A 21,277-nucleotide genomic window follows, 5' to 3' on the forward strand; every position below is an offset into this window, starting at 1 on the left:
GAAGCTGATGCCACATACACTCAAACTCCTCTTTCTCTAGGTCAGCTCTTCTCTTTGCCTGCCTATTGTAATTCACAGACATAGCCGCGCCCACTCCTTTCATCCCCTCTTTGGACACGTCATTACTGAACAGCTGATAGTCTTGTATGAAAATATTTTACATCTGGGATATTTTCGTGGACCCAAGTTTCAGTGACACATCCAATGTCTGCATTTACTTTATTGAAGAAGCAGTTTCCATTTATCCACTTTATCAGTGAGCTTGAATTACAAACAAGCACATTCGGAGACTGGGGCATTTTGGGATGTATTTGCGACATCACATACTTCAGTTAGAACTCTGCATTCACGTGAGCGATTATAGTTTCGATGTAATTTAGGTCTGCTACCTTCTATCTATCGTCAGTATGTTCCTGTCTGCCCTTACTAGCTGTGGTCCCTCTCCCCGGGTTCTTGTGCGCATTAGCCCGAAGCACTGACGTTTGTATCCGATATGCGGTGCATGTTTTTTGTAAATCCGTAGAGAATGCAATGAGTATTCCAAAATGTTTGTACAATCCATCGTTATCAGAGCCATGCTTAATCCGTTTCATTAGAAAGAAAGGTACGCAGTACTACAACAACAAAAAAACACTAGAAACATCGTAACGCATGTTACTCTCAAGTGGCTGCTTGGAGACGCTACCTAGAAGCACCGTGGCAGATTATTGAGCCAATGCAGTTCGTCTCCAGTTAGCTAGCTATGTGGTGCCACATTTGTTTAGGATATTACATCATTATTTAACATTACCGCATGTCAGCAGCATGAAATAAATGCGCATTAACTTGAAACCGGGTGGTATACGCTCCAAATTGCGTTGAGGTTCGACGAGAACACTTACATTTTGCCAAGGCGGAGATGAGTGGCCGAGACCAAGACGCGCTGACAAAACCGCACTGTTTGGATGCAGGAATCATTTTTTGGGTGTACCAATGTGCGCGGGTAGCCTACGGTGATCGTTTGACAACAATTAGATGAAAACATCATGACTGGTTGTGTTTTGCCACATTAAAAGGTTAAAAGTGATATGACAAATCTTACATTTAAGTCATTTAGCAGACGCTCTTATCCAGAGCGACTTACAAATTGGTGCATTCACCTTAAAATATCCAGTGGAACAACCACTTTACAATAGTGCATCTAAATCTTTCGGGGGGGGGTAGAAGGATTACTTTATCCTATCCCAGGTATTCCTTAAAGAGGTGGGGTTTCAGGTGTCTCCGGAAGGTGGTGATTGACTCCGCTGTCCTGGCGTCGTGAGGGAGCTTGTTCCACCATTGGGGTGCCAGAGCAGCGAACAGTTTTGACTGGGCTGAGCGGGAGCTGTGCTAACTAGGTCTAGGATAGCTACTAGGCCCAGAGAGATCATATATGAAATTAATAGTGATTCTATAGGCCTATTTAATTCACTGATTACACCTAGGCTATTTAACATATCTTGAGATATACACTGAACAGAAATATAAACGCAACATGCAACAATTTCAAAGATTTTACTGAGTTACAGTTGATATACATGTTTAAATTTTTTATTTCACCTTTATTTAACCAGGTAGGCTAGTTGAGAACAAGTTCTCATTTACAACTGTGACCTGGCCAAGATAAAGCAAAGCAGTGTGACACAGACAACAACACAGAGTTACACATGGAATAAACAATAAACAAGCCAATAACACAATAAACAAGTCAATGACACAGTAGAGAAAAAAAAGTCTATGTGTGTGCAAAAGGCATGAGGAGGTAGGCAATAATTAGGCCATAGTAGCGAAGAATTACAATTTATCAGATTAACACTGGAGTGATAAATGAGTAGATGATGATGTGCAAGTAGAGATACTGGTGTGCAAAAGAGCAGAAAAGTAAATAAAAACAGTATGGGGATGAGGTAGGTAGATTGAGTGGGCTATTTACAGATGGACTATGTACAGCTGCAGCAATCGGTTAGCTGCTCAGATAGCTGATGTTGAAAGTTGGTGAGGGAAATAGAAGTCTCCAGCTTTAGCGATTTTTGCAATTCCTTCTAGTCACTGGCAGCAGAGAACTGGAAGGAAAGGCGGCCAAATGAGGTGTTGGCTTTGGGGATAATCAGTGCGATATACCTGCTGGAACGTGTGCTACGGGTGGGTGTTGTTATCGTGACCAGTGAACTGAGATAAGGTGGAGCTTTACCTAGCATAGACTTATAGATGACCTGGAGCCAGTGGGTCTGGCGACGAATATGTAGCGAGGGCCAGCCTACTAGAGCATACAGGTCACATTGGTGGGTGGTATAAGGTGATTTGGTAACAAAACGGATGGCACTGTGATAGACTGCATCCAGTTTGCTGAGTAGAGTATTGGAAGCTATTTTGTAGATGACATCGCTGAAGTCAAGGATCGGCAGGATAGTCAGTTTTACTAGGGTAAGTTTGGTGGCGTGAGTGAAGGAGGCTTTGTTGCGAAATAGAAAGCCGATTCTAGATTTGATTTTGGATTGGAGATGTTTAATATGAGTCTGGAAGGAGAGTTTACAGTCTAGCCAGACACCTAGGTATTTATAGTTGTCCACATATTCTAGTTCAGAACCGTCCAGGGTGGTGATGCTAGTCGGGCGGGCGGGTGCGGGCAGCGAACGGTTGAAAAGCATGCATTTGGGGGGGGAGCTGTTGGCCGGGGTTGGAGTAGCCAGGAGGAAGGCATGGCCAGCCATAGAGAAATGCTTATTGAAATTTTCGATTATCATGGATTTATCGGAGGTGACCGTGTCGCCTAGCCTCAGTGCAGTGGGCAGCTGGGAGGAGGTGCTCTTGTTCTCCATGGACTTTACAGTGTCCCAAAACTTTTTGGAGTTGGAGCTACAGAATGCAAATTAGCCTTTGCTTTCCTGACTGACTGCATGTATTGGTTCCTGACTTCCCTGAACAGTTGCCTGTCGCGGGACTATTCAATGCTATTGCAGTCTGCCACAGGATGTTTTTGTGCTGGTCAAGGGCAGTCAGGTCTGGAGTGAACCAAGAGCTATATCTGTTCTTAGTTCTACATTTTTTGAATGGGGCATGCTTATCTAAGATGGTGAGGAAATTACTTTTAAAGAACGACCAGGCATCCTCGACTGACGGGATGAGGTCAATATCTTTCCAGGATACCCGGGCCAGGTCGATTAGAAAGGCCTGCTCGCAGAAGTGTTTTAGGGAGCATTTGACAGTGATGAGGGGTGGTCATTTGTCCCATAGCGGATACAGGCAAGGAAATCAGTCAATTGAAATAAAATCATTAGGCCCTAATCTATGGATTTCACATGACTGGGAATACAGATATGCGTCTGTTGGTCACAGATACCTTAAAAAAAGGTAGGGTTGTGGAAGAAAACCAGTCAGTATCTGGTGTGACCACCATTTGACTCATGCAGCACGACACATCTTCTTAGCATAGAGTTGATCAGGCTGTTGATTGTGGCATGTGGGATGTTGTCCCACTGTTCAATGGCTGTGCGAAGTTATTGGATATCGGCAGGAACCGGAACACACTGTCGTATATCCCAACATGCTCAATGGGTGACATTTCTGGTAAGTATGCAGGCCATGGAAGAATAGGGACATTTTCAGCTTCCACGAGTTGTGTACAGATCCTTGTGACATGGGGACATGCATTATCATGCTGAAACATGAGGTGATGGCGGCAGATGAATGTCACGACAATGGGCCTTTTATTGGTCCCAGCACAAGGTGCACCTAGGTAATGATCATGCTGGTTAATCAGCTTCTTGGTATACCACACCTGTCAGGTGGATGGATTATCTTGGTATAGGAGAAATGCTCACTAACAGGGATGTAAACAAATGTGTGCAGTCAAAAGTTTGGACACACTCATTCAAGGGTTTTTCTTAATTTTTTTACTATTTTCTACATTGTAGAATAATAGTGAAGACAAACTATAAAATAATACATATGGAATCATGTAGTAACCAAAACAGTGTAAAAAAATCTAAAGATTTTATATTTGAGAATCTTAAAAGTAGCCACCCTTTGCCTTGATTACAGCTGTGCACACTCTCGGCATTCTTTCAACTAGCTTCACCTGGAATGCTTTTCCAACAGTCTTGAAGGAGTTCCCACATATGTTGAGCATTTGTTCACTGGTTTTCCTTCACTCTGCAGTCCAACTCATCCCAAACCATCTCAATTGGTTTGAGGTCGGGTGATTGTGGAGGCCAGGTCATCTGATGCAGCACTCCATCGCTCTCCTCTTTGGTCAAATAGCCTATACACAGCCTGGAGGTGTGTTGGGTCATTGTCCTGTTGAAAAACAAATGATAGTCCCACTAAGCATAAACCAGATGGGATGGCATATCGCTGCAGAATGCTGTGGTAGCCATGCTGGTTAAGTGTGCCTTGAATTCAAAATAAATCACAGACAATGTCACCAGCAAAGCACCCCCACACAATCACACCTCCTCCTCCATGCTTCACGGTGGGAAGCACACATGCAGAGATCATCCGTTAGGTGAATGGATGATCTCCGCATGTGTGGTTCCCACCGTGAAGCATGGAGGAGGAGGTGTGATGGTGTGGGGGTGCTTTGTGGTGACATCCGTTCACCTACTCTGCATCTCACAAAGACAAATTTTGACTCATCAGACCAAAGGACAGATTTCCACCAGTCTAATGTTCATTGCTTATGTTTCTTGGCCCAAGCAAGTCACTTCTGCTTGATGCCCATTTAGTAGTGGTTTCTTTGCAGCAATTTGACCATGAAGGCCTGATTCACGCAGTCAGTTGATGTCGATATGTTTCTGTTACTTGAACTCTGTGAAGCATTTATTTGGGCTGCAATTTCTGAGGCTGGTAACTCTAATTAACTTTTCCTTTGCAGCAGAGGTAACTCTGGGATTTCCTTTCCTGTGGCAATCCTTTTGAGAGCCAGATTCATCATAGCGCTTGATGATTTTTGCGACTGCACTTGAAGAAACTTTCAAAGTTCTTCAAATTTGACTGAACTTCATGTCTTAAAGTAATGATGGACTTTCATTTCTCTTTGCATATTTGAGCTGTTCTTGCCATAATATGGACTTGGTCTTTTAACAAATATCTTCTGTAAGCCACCCCTACCTTGTCACAACACAAATGATTGGCTGAAATGCATTAAGAAGGAAAGAAATTACACAATTTAACTTTTATCAAGGCACACCTGTTAATTGAAATGCATTCCAGGTGACTACCTCATGAAGCTGGTTAAGAGAATGCCAAGAGTGTGCAAAGCTGTCATCAAGGCAAAGGGTGGCTACTTTGAAGAATCTCAAATATAAAATATATTTTGATTTGTTTAACACTTTTTTGTTTACTACATGATTTCATATGTGTTATTTTATAGTTTGGATGTCTTCACTATTATTCTACAATGTAGAAAATAGTACAAATAAAGAAAAACCCTTGAATGGGAACGTGTGTCTCAACTTTTGACTGGTATTATTTATATATATATATATATTAGTGTCACTTATACTTCTTCTGGATGCTGGATGTAACAGTAAATGTTTGAAAGTGTAAGATTTAAGATCCAAAATTCATTAGACTGAATCGTGCATCTATACTGCCCTCTGGTGGGGATTGTATGTATACAACTTCCATAATTATTTTACAAATGCAAATAATCCTGTATATATATATTGGATTATTTGCATTTGTTGTATCAGTCCAGTCAGTGTAAAATAATGATGGAAGTTGTATACATACAATCCCCACCAGAGGGCAGTATAGATGCACGATTCAGTCTAATGAATTTTGGATCTTAAATCTTACACTTTCAAACATTTACTGTTCCATCCAACACAGTGACCTGAAGAAGTATAAGTGACACTACCGTCACCCTGGCAGCTTCCGCCAGCACATCTTTGACCACCTGGAGAATTGTTACCAGGGAAAGTGGTTTGATGAAAAGGCCATCCTCATTGAGCTCTCAGAACCCCTCAGACAGGTAGGATGTCATAGCTCATTCCCTGGAAGCCACTGCTCCAAAACCGCCATAATAAAAGCCAGACTACGGTTTACAACTGCACATGGGGACAAAGATTGTACTTTTTGGAAAAATGTCCTCTGGTCTGAATAGAACTGTTTGGCTATAATGACCATCATTATGTTTGGAGGAAAAAGGGGGAGGCTGGCAGGCCAAAGAACACCATCCCAACCGTGAAGCACAGGGGTGGCAGCATCATGTTGTGGGGGTGCTTTGCTGCAGGAGGGACTGCTGCACTTCACAAAATAGATAGCATCATGAGGTAGAAAAATTATGTGGATATATTGAAGCAACATCTCAAGACATCAGTCAGGAAGTTAAAGCTTGGTCGCAAATGGGTCTACCAAATGGACAATGACCCCAAGCATACTTCCAAAGTTGTGGCAAAATGGCTTAAGGACAACAACGTCAAGGTATTGGAGTGGTCATCACAAAGCCCTGACCTCAATCTTCTAGAAAATTTGTGGGCAGAACTGAAAAAGTGTGTTCGAGCAAGCAGGCCTACAAACCTGACTCAGTTACACCAGCTCTGTCAGGAGGAATGGGACAAAATTCACCCAACTTATTGTGGGAAGCTTGTGGAAGGCTACCCGAAACGTTTGACCCAAGTTAAACAATTTAAAGGCAATGCTACCAAATACTAATTGAGTATATGTAAACTTCTGACCTACTGGGAATGTGTTGAAATAAATAAAAGCTGAAATAAGTCATTCTCTCAACTATTATTCTGACCTTTCATATTCTTAAAATAGAGTGGTGATCCTAACTGACCTAAAACAATGTATTTTTGCTCAGACTAAATGTTTGGAATCATGAAAAACTGAGTTTAAATGTATTTGGCTAAGGTGTATGTAAACTTCCGACTTCAACTGTAGTTCATAATGGCACTGGCTTAGGATGGTCTTCCTCCCTGTCTCCTCTACTACTGCAGAGTCCCCCTGACAGTGACTGATCACTGCTCAAAGTGTTGAGATTATAAATGAAAGGCACTGAGGGATGCACATGATAATCATAACTGATAAGATGTGGCAGATATTCAATCAGGAAGTTGGCTATAATACATGTTTATACTCATGCTATAATAGGTGTCTAATTTGTTGTTTGTTCTAATTAGATAAATGGGATCGTTGCTGATGGCGTAAGTAGTTGCATGGTCAAAAGTCACTTGTTTCCGTCTTTATTCTACAACATTTGTTTTGGGTTGGTAATCAAGGAATCTGAGGTGAATGTAGCATAAACAGATGCTGAAATATCCCAGGATTTTCACGCAAATTGTTAAAGGGATTTTGAGAATGACATCATAGTGATATGATTGTTCTTTGATGTTTATGTGAACAACACAATGTACATGCATGGTATGGTAATTACATTTAATTATAAAAAAAATATGAAAATGGCTTCCCAAGTGCCCGTGACTGGGAGACCCATGAGGCGGCGCACAATTGGTCAAGCATCGTCCGGGTTAGGGGAGGGTTTGGCCGGATGGGATTTCCTTGTGCCATCGAGCTCTAGCCACTCCTTGTGGCGGGCCCGAACGCCTGCAAGCTGACTTCGGTTGGCAGTTTTACGGTGTTTCCTCCGACACATTGGTGCGGCTGACTTCCGGGTTAAGCGAGCAGTGTGTCAAGAAGCAGTGCGGCTTTGCGGGGTCGTGTTTCAGAGGACGCATGGCTCTCAACCTTCGCCTCTCCCGAGTCCATACGGGAGTTGCGCCAATGGGACAAGACTGTAACTACCAATTGGATACCATGAAATTGGGGAGTAAAAAGGGTAAAAAAATCAACAACAAAAAACATGAAAGCAAACCTAATGAAGTCTTGTCTTTTACAACCGTATTTATATCATTTAAGGCATTTAGCAGATGTTTTTATCCAAAGCGACTTATAGTCATGCGTGCATACATTTTACATATGGGTTGTCCCAGGAATCGAACCCATAACCCTGGTGGTGCAAGCACCATGCTCTCCCAACTGAGCCACATTTAGTGTATGAAAAGATTGAAGATCAAAGTAGCTCACACCACCCTTAATGAATGCTTATACACTGCTCAAAAAAATAAAGGGAACACTTAAACAACACAATGTAACTCCAAGTCAATCACACTTCTGTGAAATCAAACTGTCCACTTAGGAAGCAACACTGATTGACAATAAATTTCACATGCTGTTGTGCAAATGGAATAGACAACAGGTGGAAATTATAGGCAATTAGCAAGACACCCCCAATAAATGGTTCTGCAGGTGGTGACAACAGACCACTTCTCAGTTCCTATGCTTCCTGGCTGATGTTTTGGTCACTTTTGAATGCTAGCGGTGCTTTCACTCTAGTGGTAGCTTGAGACGGAGTCTACAACCCACACAAGTGACTCAGGTAGTGCAGCTCATCCAGGATGGCACATCAATACGAGCTGTGGCAAGAAGGTTTGCTGTGTCTGTCAGCATTGTGTCCAGAGCATGGAGGCGCTACCAGGAGACAGGCCAGTACATCAGGAGACGTGGAGGAGGCCGTAGGAGGGCAACAACCCAGCAGCAGGACCGCTGCCTCCGCCTTTGTGCAAGGAGGAGCAGGAGGAGCACTGCCAGAGCCCTGCAAAATGACCTCCAGCAGGCCACAAATGTGCATGTGTCTGCTCAAACGGTCAGAAACAGACTCCATGAGGGTGGTATGAGGGCCCGACGTCCACAGGTGAGGGTTGTGCTTACAGCCCAACACCGTGCAGGACGTTTGGCATTTGCCAGAGAACACCAAGATTGGCAAATTCGCCACTGGCGCCCTATGCTCTTCACAGATGAAAGCAGGTTCACACTGAGCACATGTGACAGACGTGACAGAGTCTGGAGACGCCGTGGATAACGTTCTGCTGCCTGCAACATCCTCATGACCGGTTTGGCGGTGGGTCAGTCATGGTGTGGGGTGGCATTTCTTTGGGAGGCCGCACAGCCCTCCATGTGCTCGCCAGAGGTAGCCTTACTGCCATTAGGTACCGAGATGAGATCCTCAGACCCCTTGTGAGACCATATGCTGGTGCGGTTGGCCCTGGATTCCTCCTAATGCAAGACAATGCTAGACCTCATGTGGCTGGAGTGTGTCAGTAGTTCCTGCAAGAGGAAGGCATTGGTGCTATGCACTGGCCCGCCCGTTCCCCAGACCTGAATCCAATTGAGCACATCTGGGACATCATGTCTCGCTCCATCCACCAACGCCACGTTGCACCACAGACTGTCCAGGAGTTGGCGGATGCTTTAGTCCAGGTCTGGGAGGAGATCCCTCAGGAGACCATCCGTCACCTCATCAGGAGCATGCCCAGGCATTGTAGGGAGGTCATACAGGCACGTGGAGGCCACACACACTACTGCGCCTCATTTTGACTTGTTTTAAGGACATTACATCAAAGTTGGATCAGGCTGTAGTGTGGTTTTCCACTTTAATTTTGAGTGTGACTCCAAATTCAGACCTCCATGGGTTGATCAATTGGATTTCCATTGATTATTTTTGTGTGATTTTGTTGTCAGCACATTCAACTATGTAAAGAAAAAAGTATTTAATAAGATTATTTCATTCATTCAGATCTAGGATGTGTTGTTTAAGTGTTCCCTTTATTTTTTTGAGCAGTGTATTTAGGTTGCTCCATAGAAATGTTATTATGTTGCTCTGTAATTAAGACTGTCTTAGTTTCAGCCATTGTTAATGGCTGCCGCTTAAGGTTGATATTTATGCTAAATTCTTACTTGTTTTGTAATTGACTGATGGAAACCTATTAGGTACCATCGTCTTTTCTTTTGTGGAATACATGCCTTTACCCAGATGAGGACCCCATTCCATTCTTAGCAACGCTGGCCCATCTCAACTACTGACCTGTCTTTTTGTTTGTCTCTGGTTTGGTCCGACTGCGCTCTGAGCTGTGCCTGGTGACGGATGCTAAGCACTCGGCCAACATGACGGCGCTGACTCTCTGCCGCCTCTAGAGCCTGTCCATCCAGGCCTTCTGGACCGTGCTGCAGAGGTTCCCTAAGCAAGAGGCCCACATCAGCCATGTGGCCCTCTAGCACCCCACATCCTGCTCTAACCTTCTCTGTGACGGTCACTAAGTCCTCCGTCTGTCCACACTGCAGCATCTGGTCTTAGTATACACATCTGACACAATGGAAAACTCATCTGTGTCGTACATTTCAAGGTGCATTTTGTTCTGCACATTTCCTGATAAATTGGTGTCTTGATCTGTTCACACTGCAGCACACGGCACACACTTTTTTTCATAGCAGGTGATGATGATGATGATTTTGGTTCAATACTGAACAACTGTCACTGTCCAGGCTTCCTTTTAATCAGTCCAAAATCGAAGTTGGTGTAAGGTTGGCAAAAAAAAACCGTGGTCTTTTACTCCTGTGTATCTTTTTGGTGTATATACGCATATATTGCATTTGGATTACTGATATGGCGTTATGTGGGTTGCTAACTGAATTCGTCCTGTGATTTCTTGTTTTTGATTATTATTTGTGTACCTGTTTGATATTTTTGCTGCATTGTTAGGAGCTAGTAACACAAGCATTTCGCTGTACCCACGACAACAACTGTGTACGCAACCAATAAACTTTGATTTGATCTGACCTTGTTGCGTTGTATCTCTCTTAGTTGGTGACACAGAGCCTGATGCTTCTACCTCCACTGACACAGAACCATCTGCGGGATTCAAAGGTCCATCCTCAGGCCCTTTAAGGATGCATCACCCGTCACTATCCTGTAACTATCCTGCACTAACTACCTACTACACTACTGCACTAGAGGCATCGCATGCATCCTGTGGCCAGGCCACAAACACCCAGAGAGACTATCCTCTAATCCTTTTTCTCTTTGGAAATGTGGTTTGATCATTTGGTTCCGTTAACATGGCCTGCATTCCAGGGCAATTGTGCTAATAAAGGACAAAGTGGCACAGCAAATAGGAGTCCAGGGAAAGCAGAGTGGAAGACTTTTCATTAAAAATGTCTAAATGACAGGCAGGGCGGGGAAATGTAAGCATAAATGTCCGATGTTAAATGTGAATTGCACATAGCTAACAACATTCAACGTTTGTTTAATGGAAATGTTACTTTGAGTTGTTGAGTAGTGTTATCCAGCTTTCAGACGAGAAACACTGATACATTTGCGCCCAAGAGTAGACTGACTCAAGTGACTCAGGCAATTTCCATTGTTTATTATGAAACTATGTATTTTGTGTTACACACAATAAATTGTTGTTTTTTGTATAAATACATCCTTGCTTATAAACTATTAGTCCACAGATCAGTTAGTGGAAGTACACCATTATGTAAAATGTTTTATCTTATTGTATTTATACTAATGCTAATTTAATACCACAAATTGTAAATGTGACCTTTTTTTTTTTACACATTTACCTGCTGTGATGGCTCATTGATTTTGAACCTCCTTTCCCCATCTGTAGAAACATGCTGCTATTTTACAGCCGTACAGTCGATGTCCGTGACCCTGCGGAAATCGAATTAGCATCATAAAAAAATACCCAGAGAAATGTGTCTGTTTAAAACTAGTGTTCAGACAGAATCTATAGATCATATCCCAGACTTAGTGAGAACAGTGTGTATAAGTCTGCGTCAATGCATCCCAAATGGCACCCTATATCCTTTATAGTGCACTACGTTTCACAAGGCCCCAAGGGCAATGGTCAAAAGTAGTGCACTACAGGTGTTGGATCTTAATTTGGCCAGTTTCTCACAGAAGGAAAATAATCCTACAGCAACCGGAAATGTGAATTATTGTGTGGATTATAATTAATGGACATTTTTGTAGGGGTTGATACATTTTTTGTTAGGGCAAATCAAGTCTGACATTTATAAGTGGAAATTACAAACTTTAGAAGCCTTTTTTAAACTTCGAATACACTACACATTTGCATTTCCTGCTATGCAGAATCTCCTGCAGCAACAGTGTGATCAAATTAAGATCCTACATCTGTATATGGTGAACAGAGTGCCATTTGAGACGCAGCCTAAGGAGCGGTGAGCAGAGGGGGGACATCTCGTCGAGCGGTTGTTTTCCTTGCCAAGCATCCACAATCAACCACTACACGTGTATACATCTGTGGAACAGCTACATAGTACGCTACTTTTGACCAGAGTTTTATGGGCCCTGGTCAAAAGTAGTGCACTATAAAGAGAATAGGGTGCCATTTGTAATGCACAGCCCCATTTCACTGTGTGCCAGGACAAATTATCCCAGGTCTTGACTCGCCACTTTGCTGGTTAAATGATTAGTGGTGATCCCTAATGGATTGAAAGACCTGAATTGTCGGGACATAGGCTCTGTGTTTAGTGTGAGAATGCTGTCCCTGACACTAAGGGTTTAGTCCCAAATTGTATTTTATTCTCTATAATGCACTACTTCTGAAGAAAGCCCTATGGGACGTATCTTAAATTACTCTAGAATAGGGGTTCCCAACCTAGGGGTTTACAAATTCACAATTGTATAAACCGATCGAAAACGACGCATAACTCTGCGTTGCTTTAGGCTAGAAACAAGCTATACAATGCCAGAGGTAGACACAACTCTGAAGCACATGGAGATATCTGAGGCTGACCTAATGTAGAGGAGTAAAAAAAAAAAGAAGACTTTGCTTGGGAAGTAATCTTATACAATGTGTGACTCTGTCGCTATCATTTGATCTATTCACTTTCTGTAAAAGGGTTCATATGAATTATAATAAAACAATTTGGTAGCTAAATAACATTTGGGGAAATCAGGTCTAGAGTTTACTTTCCTTATCCATTATTATTATCATTATGATCATTATTAAATAGCCTACCTAAAAGATGTCATGAGAATTGAAGGAAATGAGCTTAAAAACAAACAAAAATCCTAGGTCCCTCAAATGAAACAAAATCAAGCTTTTGGTGGTGTATTTAACATAGGGTATCTCAATGAACAATTCTAAAAATGGAAAAAGGAGGCCCTGTGAAAAGAAAGTTTGGGAACCCCTGCTGCAGATTACTAATACTATTACACACAATTGTTCTATTTCCAACCTACAAAGGGAGATGATTATTATATTAAACCTGCTGGCTTCAGTATTGTAGCCATGATATGCTCTACTTCAGGCTGCTTTGTTCTTTGTTCTTCACTGTCTACTGTCTACTACAGCATGGCTGGCGTGTTTCAGAGGAAATTAAGTCACGCCTATTGTACCTACCCTGTGGTAAAATTGAATCTCAGCAATGATTTTACAGACCACAGCATTTGACGTTTTCACCATACTAATCTGACTTGGATTCATCTCACACACCCCCTCACTGTGCTCACGTTTTCTGACTTACTTTGAAGGTCACGTTTATGGAAATAATGCTACATGGTCAGCTAGGCCATTTTAATTAAAGAGATTGGATTGATTCAGCCATGAATGATGTCACCCAGTGTGTAATGGTGATTGCTAGGCAACCCCTTAGTTCAGTAAGACAGCTGCCAGTAAGAAAGAACACCTTATTACTAAAGTAATTAATTACTAATGATGCAAGTAATTCCCTGATTTATCTTTTTTTCTCGGTTATGGGCTGCATTTCAAGTAATGTAAACTCAAATGCTCTCTCTCTACGTTTGAATATTCTTGAATTAGAGTGTTGTTATAAGGTAGACTTGTTTAGAAGGGTTGCACACAAAATATGTGCCCTGTAGTTGCTTATCTCTACTGTGTGTATAGCTATGCTCCAATCATGCAATCCCTTTGGCTTGCAAACCCCTGTCCCTGAGTTTCTCTGACATTGTCAATGTGTATTTTCTTTTTTGGCATGGCCTGAGCTACGTCTAAATGCAAATGGAGGTCCAATGGCGTATAATTGCGGCCGTGTGATGATTACAACGGGAAACTAATGATTTACCTCTGCCAAGGTCAGGTGACGTTTAATTTGGAGAAACGCAATCAGTGTCACTCGGCTCATTGTGGCTACGTCCCAAATGGCACCCTATTCCATTTCGAGTGCACTACTGTATGTAGAGAATTGGGTGCCATTTGAGACCCAGAGACCAATTCCTGTTTGGGTCCCTGCCAGCTCCAACCTAAGGCACATCAGTGAAATTGTTCATTAAAAGCCAGCTGTCACATGGATGCTTTAAGTGGGGTGATAAAAGGGGTCTGGGTGGTCGAGAAGTAGTTGTGGGGTAGAGGGTCAATGTGAAAGAGTCAAGTGATGATGCTCACAGAGAGTAGACCATACAATTAGGAATTAGAATACTAGAACCTTCTTATGATGGTCCAAAGGTCAGCCATGATTTGACAGTGCTGTGATAAGATATTGTGTTAAACAATGAATGTGAAGAGTTTATGTTCAGTTGATGATAGGACTTAAACAAGTTGTAAATGCAACTAGTACTGATATTGTATCATATAATAGCACTCACAGCTTTCCAAGAAAACAAAATCTGAGATATTTATGATCTGTTTACATATATTCCAGAGGCTATTTATACACAACATTTGTATAAAATCTGTATAAACTGTATTTATAATTATATGACAATAATATTTTAGGTTGACTATAATTCCATTACACAATTTCTGATACATCACGTCTTACTTTTATTTTCATGCAAAAGTAAAAGCTGGAAATGCCTCTACTGCCATTCATTCCAATTAGACTGGTTTTGGATTCTCCCTGACCAAAATGGTAGCCATTTTGGCCCCATTATGGAACTTAGAGGGTTTATGACATAGTTCCCCTTTAATACTATAATAGGCTCTCTATGCAGTAAACTGGACTGTAATGGACAATGGGTGAAAATTATAATTTGTCATGGGTTGAATCTATTCTCTATGTAGGGCACTACATTTGACCAGGGCTCATAAAGTAGGGCACTATATAGGGAATAGGGTGCCATTTGGGATGCAGATGGTTACATGGTTAGTGCTGAGTAGGCTACATCCCTGTTTCTGTTCTTTGTACTTCAACCTTACATCATAATACATTTAGGGACTAATTGTATGCATAGACCCTGCCTTATTATGCATTCATGGAAATGATTATGCTTTCCACTATGAAAAGTCACTGTTCAACTATTGCTCATTAGATTTGTTCCATAGGTTTGACTGATTTGTTGATGTTTGAAGCAATCATATTATAAGCTGTTATTGCTAATGTGCAAAGCATAGAACACAGGGTTGACACAAAATGTTGTTGAATCATAGTGTCATAGTATTGTTGGAATTATGCAGTGAGAGACCTAAAATGTAACATTCTATATTATGTAATTCTATTCTGTCTGTACTCTCATAATTTCAGCAATACATTGCGGTTTGAGAACAATAAGTGTGATTTCTTCTTATCTCTACCTCCATCCACAAAGTATTTGCTGTCAGAGGTTTGAGAAGATGCCTTTGGTTGCATACATTTATCCAGTGAAATAGGCATGAACTTGGATGGAAAATACACAGCCTGGTCTCATAGACTAGACGTAACATAGTACATGTAAATCCAGGACACTGAAATTAGTATGTTACATTTGGTATGGTTACATAAGACAGATGGCTACTTAAGGCGGGCGTATAACGCAAACGTCTAACAACCCAAAGATTGCGTATTCAAATCTCATCACGTACAACTTTATAATTTTAGCTAATTAGCAACTACATACTAATTTTTAGCTAATTTGAAATATCTTAGTGTGTTAGCTAACCCTAACCCTTTTTAGATAACCCTTGCCCTAACCCTAAACTTAACTCCTAGCATAACTGTTTGCAAAAACAATTTGAAATTCGTAACATGTCATTCGTTTTACAAATTCGTAACATATTGTACACTTTGCAAATTCGTAACATATCATATGAAATGGATCAGTCTTCAAGACACATTTGGGAATACAGTCACTCTTTTATACACTGCATGTTGAGCAACCTGAAGCCATCCTAGTAAACAAATCAATTGTAAAACTGTTATTTTACTCCACCCCGAAATTGAACACATTGGTCTAGCCAGTGTCTGTATAGCAAGGTGTGTTTAAATGTGTCTTTTGTCACCGTGTGCGTCCCAAATGGCACCCTATTACCTATATAGTGCACTACTTTTGTCCGGGCACTGGCCAAATGTAGTGCACTATCAAGGGAATATTCTTGCATTTGGCGCACAATTACTGTGTTAGAGAAGCATTTTTATTTTCTTGTACAAAAAATACAAGGCGTGTGGTGTCAGTGTGTTACTGAGAGCTGTGCTGTACTGCTTTCTCGGGGTTTTCTGTCTGACCCACTTTCCCTGCTTGACTTGACTGGGCTGCTGCTGCCGTTGCTGGGGGAGGGCCCAGTCGATTCCCCTTGAACAGGCCACTGAGTCCCTCAAGTGAGTCAATCCCTCATCTGCACACAGACTAACAATTCGCTCATGTATATTCGCTCTCATTTAGGCCGATGTAGAAACACACAGACGTTCTCATATGGCCTGTTTCCTTTTCTGTTGATCCTTTTCTTTCCATTCTTGTTACTTTGTTAATAACATAATAGCATATAGAAGAATGAGTACCGTTACAGTCAACAATTGTCCCACATATGAAATTAATTCAATCAGACAAATAGTAAAGAAAGCAGGAAAAACAATGGCTCAATTCATCACAAAAACAGGTCTGTGCCTCTCATACTCAAACACAAGCCTATTTCTAATTCATTGAAGACATCTACTGTTGATTAAAGGGGTAATATGGGATTCAAAGCGTTTACCCTGCCACTTTTTTGGTAAACATTTAAATTCCACCTGGTATGATATTGTGAAATAATTTTGTTCCTATTTCACTTTGAGAACAATTCTCAAATACATTAGGATCCATTCCTTGTTTTCCAATTCAGGCATTCAAATTGTGCATTTCAGTTTGGCAAAAACTAAACTTAAGAACGGGAAGCATAGAAATAGCTTACATAGAACAGATCTACCGCTTCTTAGACTTTCTTTCAATGAAAATGACAGAGCTATAACATATGTTTCTACGTGAATTTGGTTGGGTCGCCAAAAAGTGACATATTGTAGCTTTAACTTGTATGTATTACCTTTGGTTGTGTTTATGCCACAATAAGTCATGATGTTGTCATCAGATTCTCAAACAATCACTTCCCTTTTGGTAGGCTGTCATTGTAAATAAGAATTTGTTCTTAACTGACTCGCCTAGTTAAATAATAGTTTAATAAAATAAATAAAATGGGCTCCTTTACTAGGCTACACGCGCACGTTCATCCACTCATAAAATATTTCCAGCCTCTAAACAGTGGTGAATGGAAAGAGACATCTTGTACACCAAACACCAAAAAGTGTAATGACATTTGGCGATTGGCACATTGCATTTTGGCTCGTAGGTTGGTATACCACCCATTTTCAAGTCCATTTTTCATGCCTCTGACATGTGGTAATTCTAAATAATGGTGTAATAGCTTACAGTTTTCTTGACATTTTGTTTTAATTATTGTGAAAGGCTCATGCCTGACTGGTTGCATCACCGCCTGGTATGGCAACTGCTTGGCATCTGACCGTAAGGCGCTACAGAGGGTAGTGCGTACAGCCCAGTACATCACTGGGGCCAAGCTTCCTTCCATCCAGGACCTATATAATAGGCGGTGTCAGAGGAAAGCCCATAAAATTGTCAGAGACTCCAGTCACCCAAGTCATAGACTGTTTCTCTGCTACCGCACGACAAGCGGTACCGGAGCGCCAAGTCTATGACCAAAAGTCTCCTTAACAGCTTCTACCCCAAAGCCATAAGACTGCTAACCCTAACCCTAACCCTAACCCTAACCCAATTAATCAAATGGCCACCGGAGTATTTACATTGACCCCCCCTTTCCATTTATTTTGTACACTGCTGCTACTCACTGTTTAATATCTATGCATAGTCACTTCACCCCTACCTACATGGACAAATTATCTCAACTAACCTGTACCCCCGCACACTGACTCAGTACCGGTGCCCCCTGTATATAGCCTCGTTATTTTATTGATTTACTTTTTACTTTCATTTATTTGGTAAATATTTTCTTAACTCTTCTTGAACTGCACAGTTGGTTAAGGGCTTGTAAGTAAGCATTTCACGGTAAGGTCTACATCTGTTGTATTCAGCGCATGTGACAAAGTTGGATTTGATTTGATGTTTTACCAGTATGGCTTACCCTGATATGTATTTTGCCTTACTTTCACCCCTGTCCTTACAATCAATCAATCAATCAATCAATCAAATGTATTTATAAAGCCCTTCTTACATCAGCTAATGTCACAAAGTGCTGCACAGAAAACCAGCCCAAAACCCCAAACAGCAAGCAACGCAGGTGTAAAAGCACGGCGGCCAGGAAAAACTCCACAAAAACTCTTACAAGCCATCTCCACCCACCCGTGACACCTGGCCATGCAAACCGAACTCCACCATTGGTCTCACGCGGGAAAGCATGCTCACGCGAGAGAGGGAACACCCACTTACACAGACAGGAACCTTGACCATTTTTTCAAATGGTAAACTGCTTGAGTAGACATCTTTATTTATCCACCATCGTTGGCTAGAGACCTTGATTCTCAACGCTCGCTGTTTTCGCTGATGCCATGCTGGGCTAGGGGCTTCGGAGAGAAAAGGCATTTGCCTGTATCCGGGTTAGACATGGAAGGAAAAAAGTTTCATGTCTGTCTGAAAACCTATAACATGAGCTTGCTCTAACAGACGGTATTTATGCGGATATTCGATACTCTTGCGCTTTTTCATTTTACGCTAACGTCGTTTTCTTGTTAGCTAACGTTAGCTGTCTGGCTTCTTTTGTGTTCTGCTTTTCTTCCTCTTTTTTTTTCATTAGCCAGTTAGCTTGCTAGCTTGACTGGACTTTATGCCTGAGATGTGGACTTGATCATGGCCGCACAAGTGGCAACAGCCCCAACATCAAATGGTAAGAAAAGGTCGAATTTAGCCAGTAGCTTGAGTCAAGATTTGAAATCTGGCAAGTCTGGAGTAGTTGGTGGAGCTGTGCTTGGGGTAGGAAATGGGACTAGCGTTCATGCTATGAATAATGTAGAACGCCATGAACTGAACCCGACCAGTAGAGCTCGAGCTTCTCCTGCAAACAACGATTCGAATCCACGTGAGAAGGAAAGTAGAGATTCTAGATCGGCGTCTTTTTCGACTTCAAATTCTAGCATGGAGACGGGAATGTTTGTGAGTCATAAAGTGAAAAATGTTGGTGGCGAAGATACTCCATCTCTCCACCACACACCTCCTCAGCAACAGCCATTCAACCAATTCATTCAGCACCAACAACGCCAAATTCAGAACAACAACCAGCAGTCGCTACATGGAGAAAGTGGAAACCGCCAACATGGAGAAAGTGGAAACCGCCAACATGGAGGAAAAGGGAATGTTGTTTTAGGGAATACAGTCGAACGCCATCAGCAACAGGAAATGCTGAATAAAAATGAGGACGACCAACCGAGCAAAACGGAAGACCGGTTGGACAGCAGGTACGAGCATGCCAGTTCGGGACCAACGAATAACAACATCAACCCGTCCCAAAGTGGTACCAGCTCAGTTTCGGAGTTTAATAGTTATTATGGAAATGGTAAAGGAGGGCCTTGCTTTGATCAACATGGCGGACAACAAAGCCCTGGGTCTGGGATAATGCATTCAGTACAACAGAATATGGATCAAGTTCAACAAAACTCCCACGAAGGGTACCACAACAACCCGTACAACCACTACCCGACTTACCGCCCTGGCTACGGTAATAGTGGATATGGGATGATGAGTCCCTCTCGGCAGGGGAACAACATGATGGGCCTAGGCAGCAACACAGCTGCTGCTAATCATAGCAAAGCTGCTATGGCCGCTGCCTCTTCTGGTGGTGCTAATGTTGGAGGGTTTCAGAGATTTCCAGGGCAAACTCAGCAACACCCATCGGGGGCTACCCCAACTCTAAACCAGCTACTGACATCCCCGAGCCCTATGATGCGGGGCTATGGCGGTGGCTATCAAGATTACACTAATCCCTCTGCTCAACAACAACAACAATCAAGCATGGGGCTGACCAAAGACATAAACCCCCAATACGGTTCAGTTACTCATGTTTGGGGAGGACAACAAAGAAATCACCCAGCCATGAGCCCTGGAAACAACGGACAAGGAAGCGGCAGATCACAGGTAAATTATACATTCATATATGTCACTTTTTAACTAATTGGCCAAACTAACTAAGCTTTCCAGGCGGTTTTGTAGTTAACTAACGTTACATAGCTAAATTAATGTAGCTATGGTCAGAGAGACCAGTTAGCGAACGTTATGCCAATTTGTCAGCCAGTGAGGCTAGGATGAGAGGTCTTCTGAGTCTGGCTGCATATTTGTGTAGCTACATTACAGTACCTAACATTTTACTGTATAATATATAAACATGCAGGCGGAGATAACATCCACGTTGTCATTTTCTGAATTCAGCAGCCATGTGATCAGTTAGCAAACTATTATGTTTATGGTTGCTTGAAGTTGGCATTAAATGTGGCATCTGGTTGGGGACCACAAAGTTATCCTTTTCAGTTAGTTTGCTTCCTAGTTTCTATAGTCTATGCTCCAACATTTTAAAACCACTTTAGCTATATATAGTTTCAAATAAACTGATGCATTCGCATGCTGATTTAATTTAAAAACATTATTTGCAATTTAACTTGTGGACTTACAAAAAATATCGTCGACCATTCCATCTAATGTTCAGCTTTCTTAAAAACCAAGGACCATTCTAACTAGCATTGACTTGCTAGCTAGCAAGGCTGACTAGCTAGCTAACGGTCAGGTCAGGATGTGTGCAACTGCTGAGATATTGAAGTATCCATTTCAAATCTCAAAAAGCATATCAACGTATGTTGAACAAGCACAATTCTTACTCGCTAACGTTAGCATTCGTTTGTTGATATCCAGCGAACTATTATACACGCTAATGTGTTATATGCTAGCTATAGCATAGCCTGATAACGTTTAGCTTTGTAACACTAGTTTGAGGGCCTCGCGTTGGCCAAGTAACTAACGTTGGCTAGCTAGATATGCTCATTGGCCCATATTGTGCATAAAGAGTTGCCAACGCCTTTAAGGGATATATTATGCTAGTAGCTAGCTATGTTCCCATGTGTTGCAATCAATTGGTTAGAGATTGCAAGGGCTGGTATCCAGCTAGCTCTTGGTCATGACTTTCAGTTCCATTACGTAAGTCATTGGAGGAAGGCGTCTTCTGTAGGGGGGGCTGTGACGCTTGGT

The 21,277-nt window shown here is 41.9% G+C and overlaps 1 protein-coding gene across 6 annotated transcripts in view; it reads left to right on the forward strand.

Moving 5' to 3' along the window:
- Positions 1-18,515: 18,515 nt before the first annotated feature.
- LOC115194902 (AT-rich interactive domain-containing protein 1B) overlaps positions 18,516-21,277 on the forward strand; it is a 106,964-nt gene continuing 104,202 nt past the window's right edge. For 3 of the 6 annotated variants that reach the window (XM_029754814.1, XM_029754831.1, XM_029754823.1), the window contains exon 1: positions 18,516-20,176. In XM_029754814.1, coding sequence (XP_029610674.1) covers positions 18,896-20,176 — 1,281 coding nt within the window. In that variant the 5' untranslated portion in view covers positions 18,516-18,895. The remainder of the gene's footprint in view (positions 20,177-21,277) is intronic. The other 3 variants (XM_029754838.1, XM_029754842.1, XM_029754845.1) reach the window with 2 other exon arrangements.

This window comes from Salmo trutta, chromosome 1 (assembly GCF_901001165.1).
Source record: "Salmo trutta chromosome 1, fSalTru1.1, whole genome shotgun sequence".
NCBI classification, from domain to species: Eukaryota; Metazoa; Chordata; class Actinopteri; order Salmoniformes; family Salmonidae; genus Salmo; species Salmo trutta.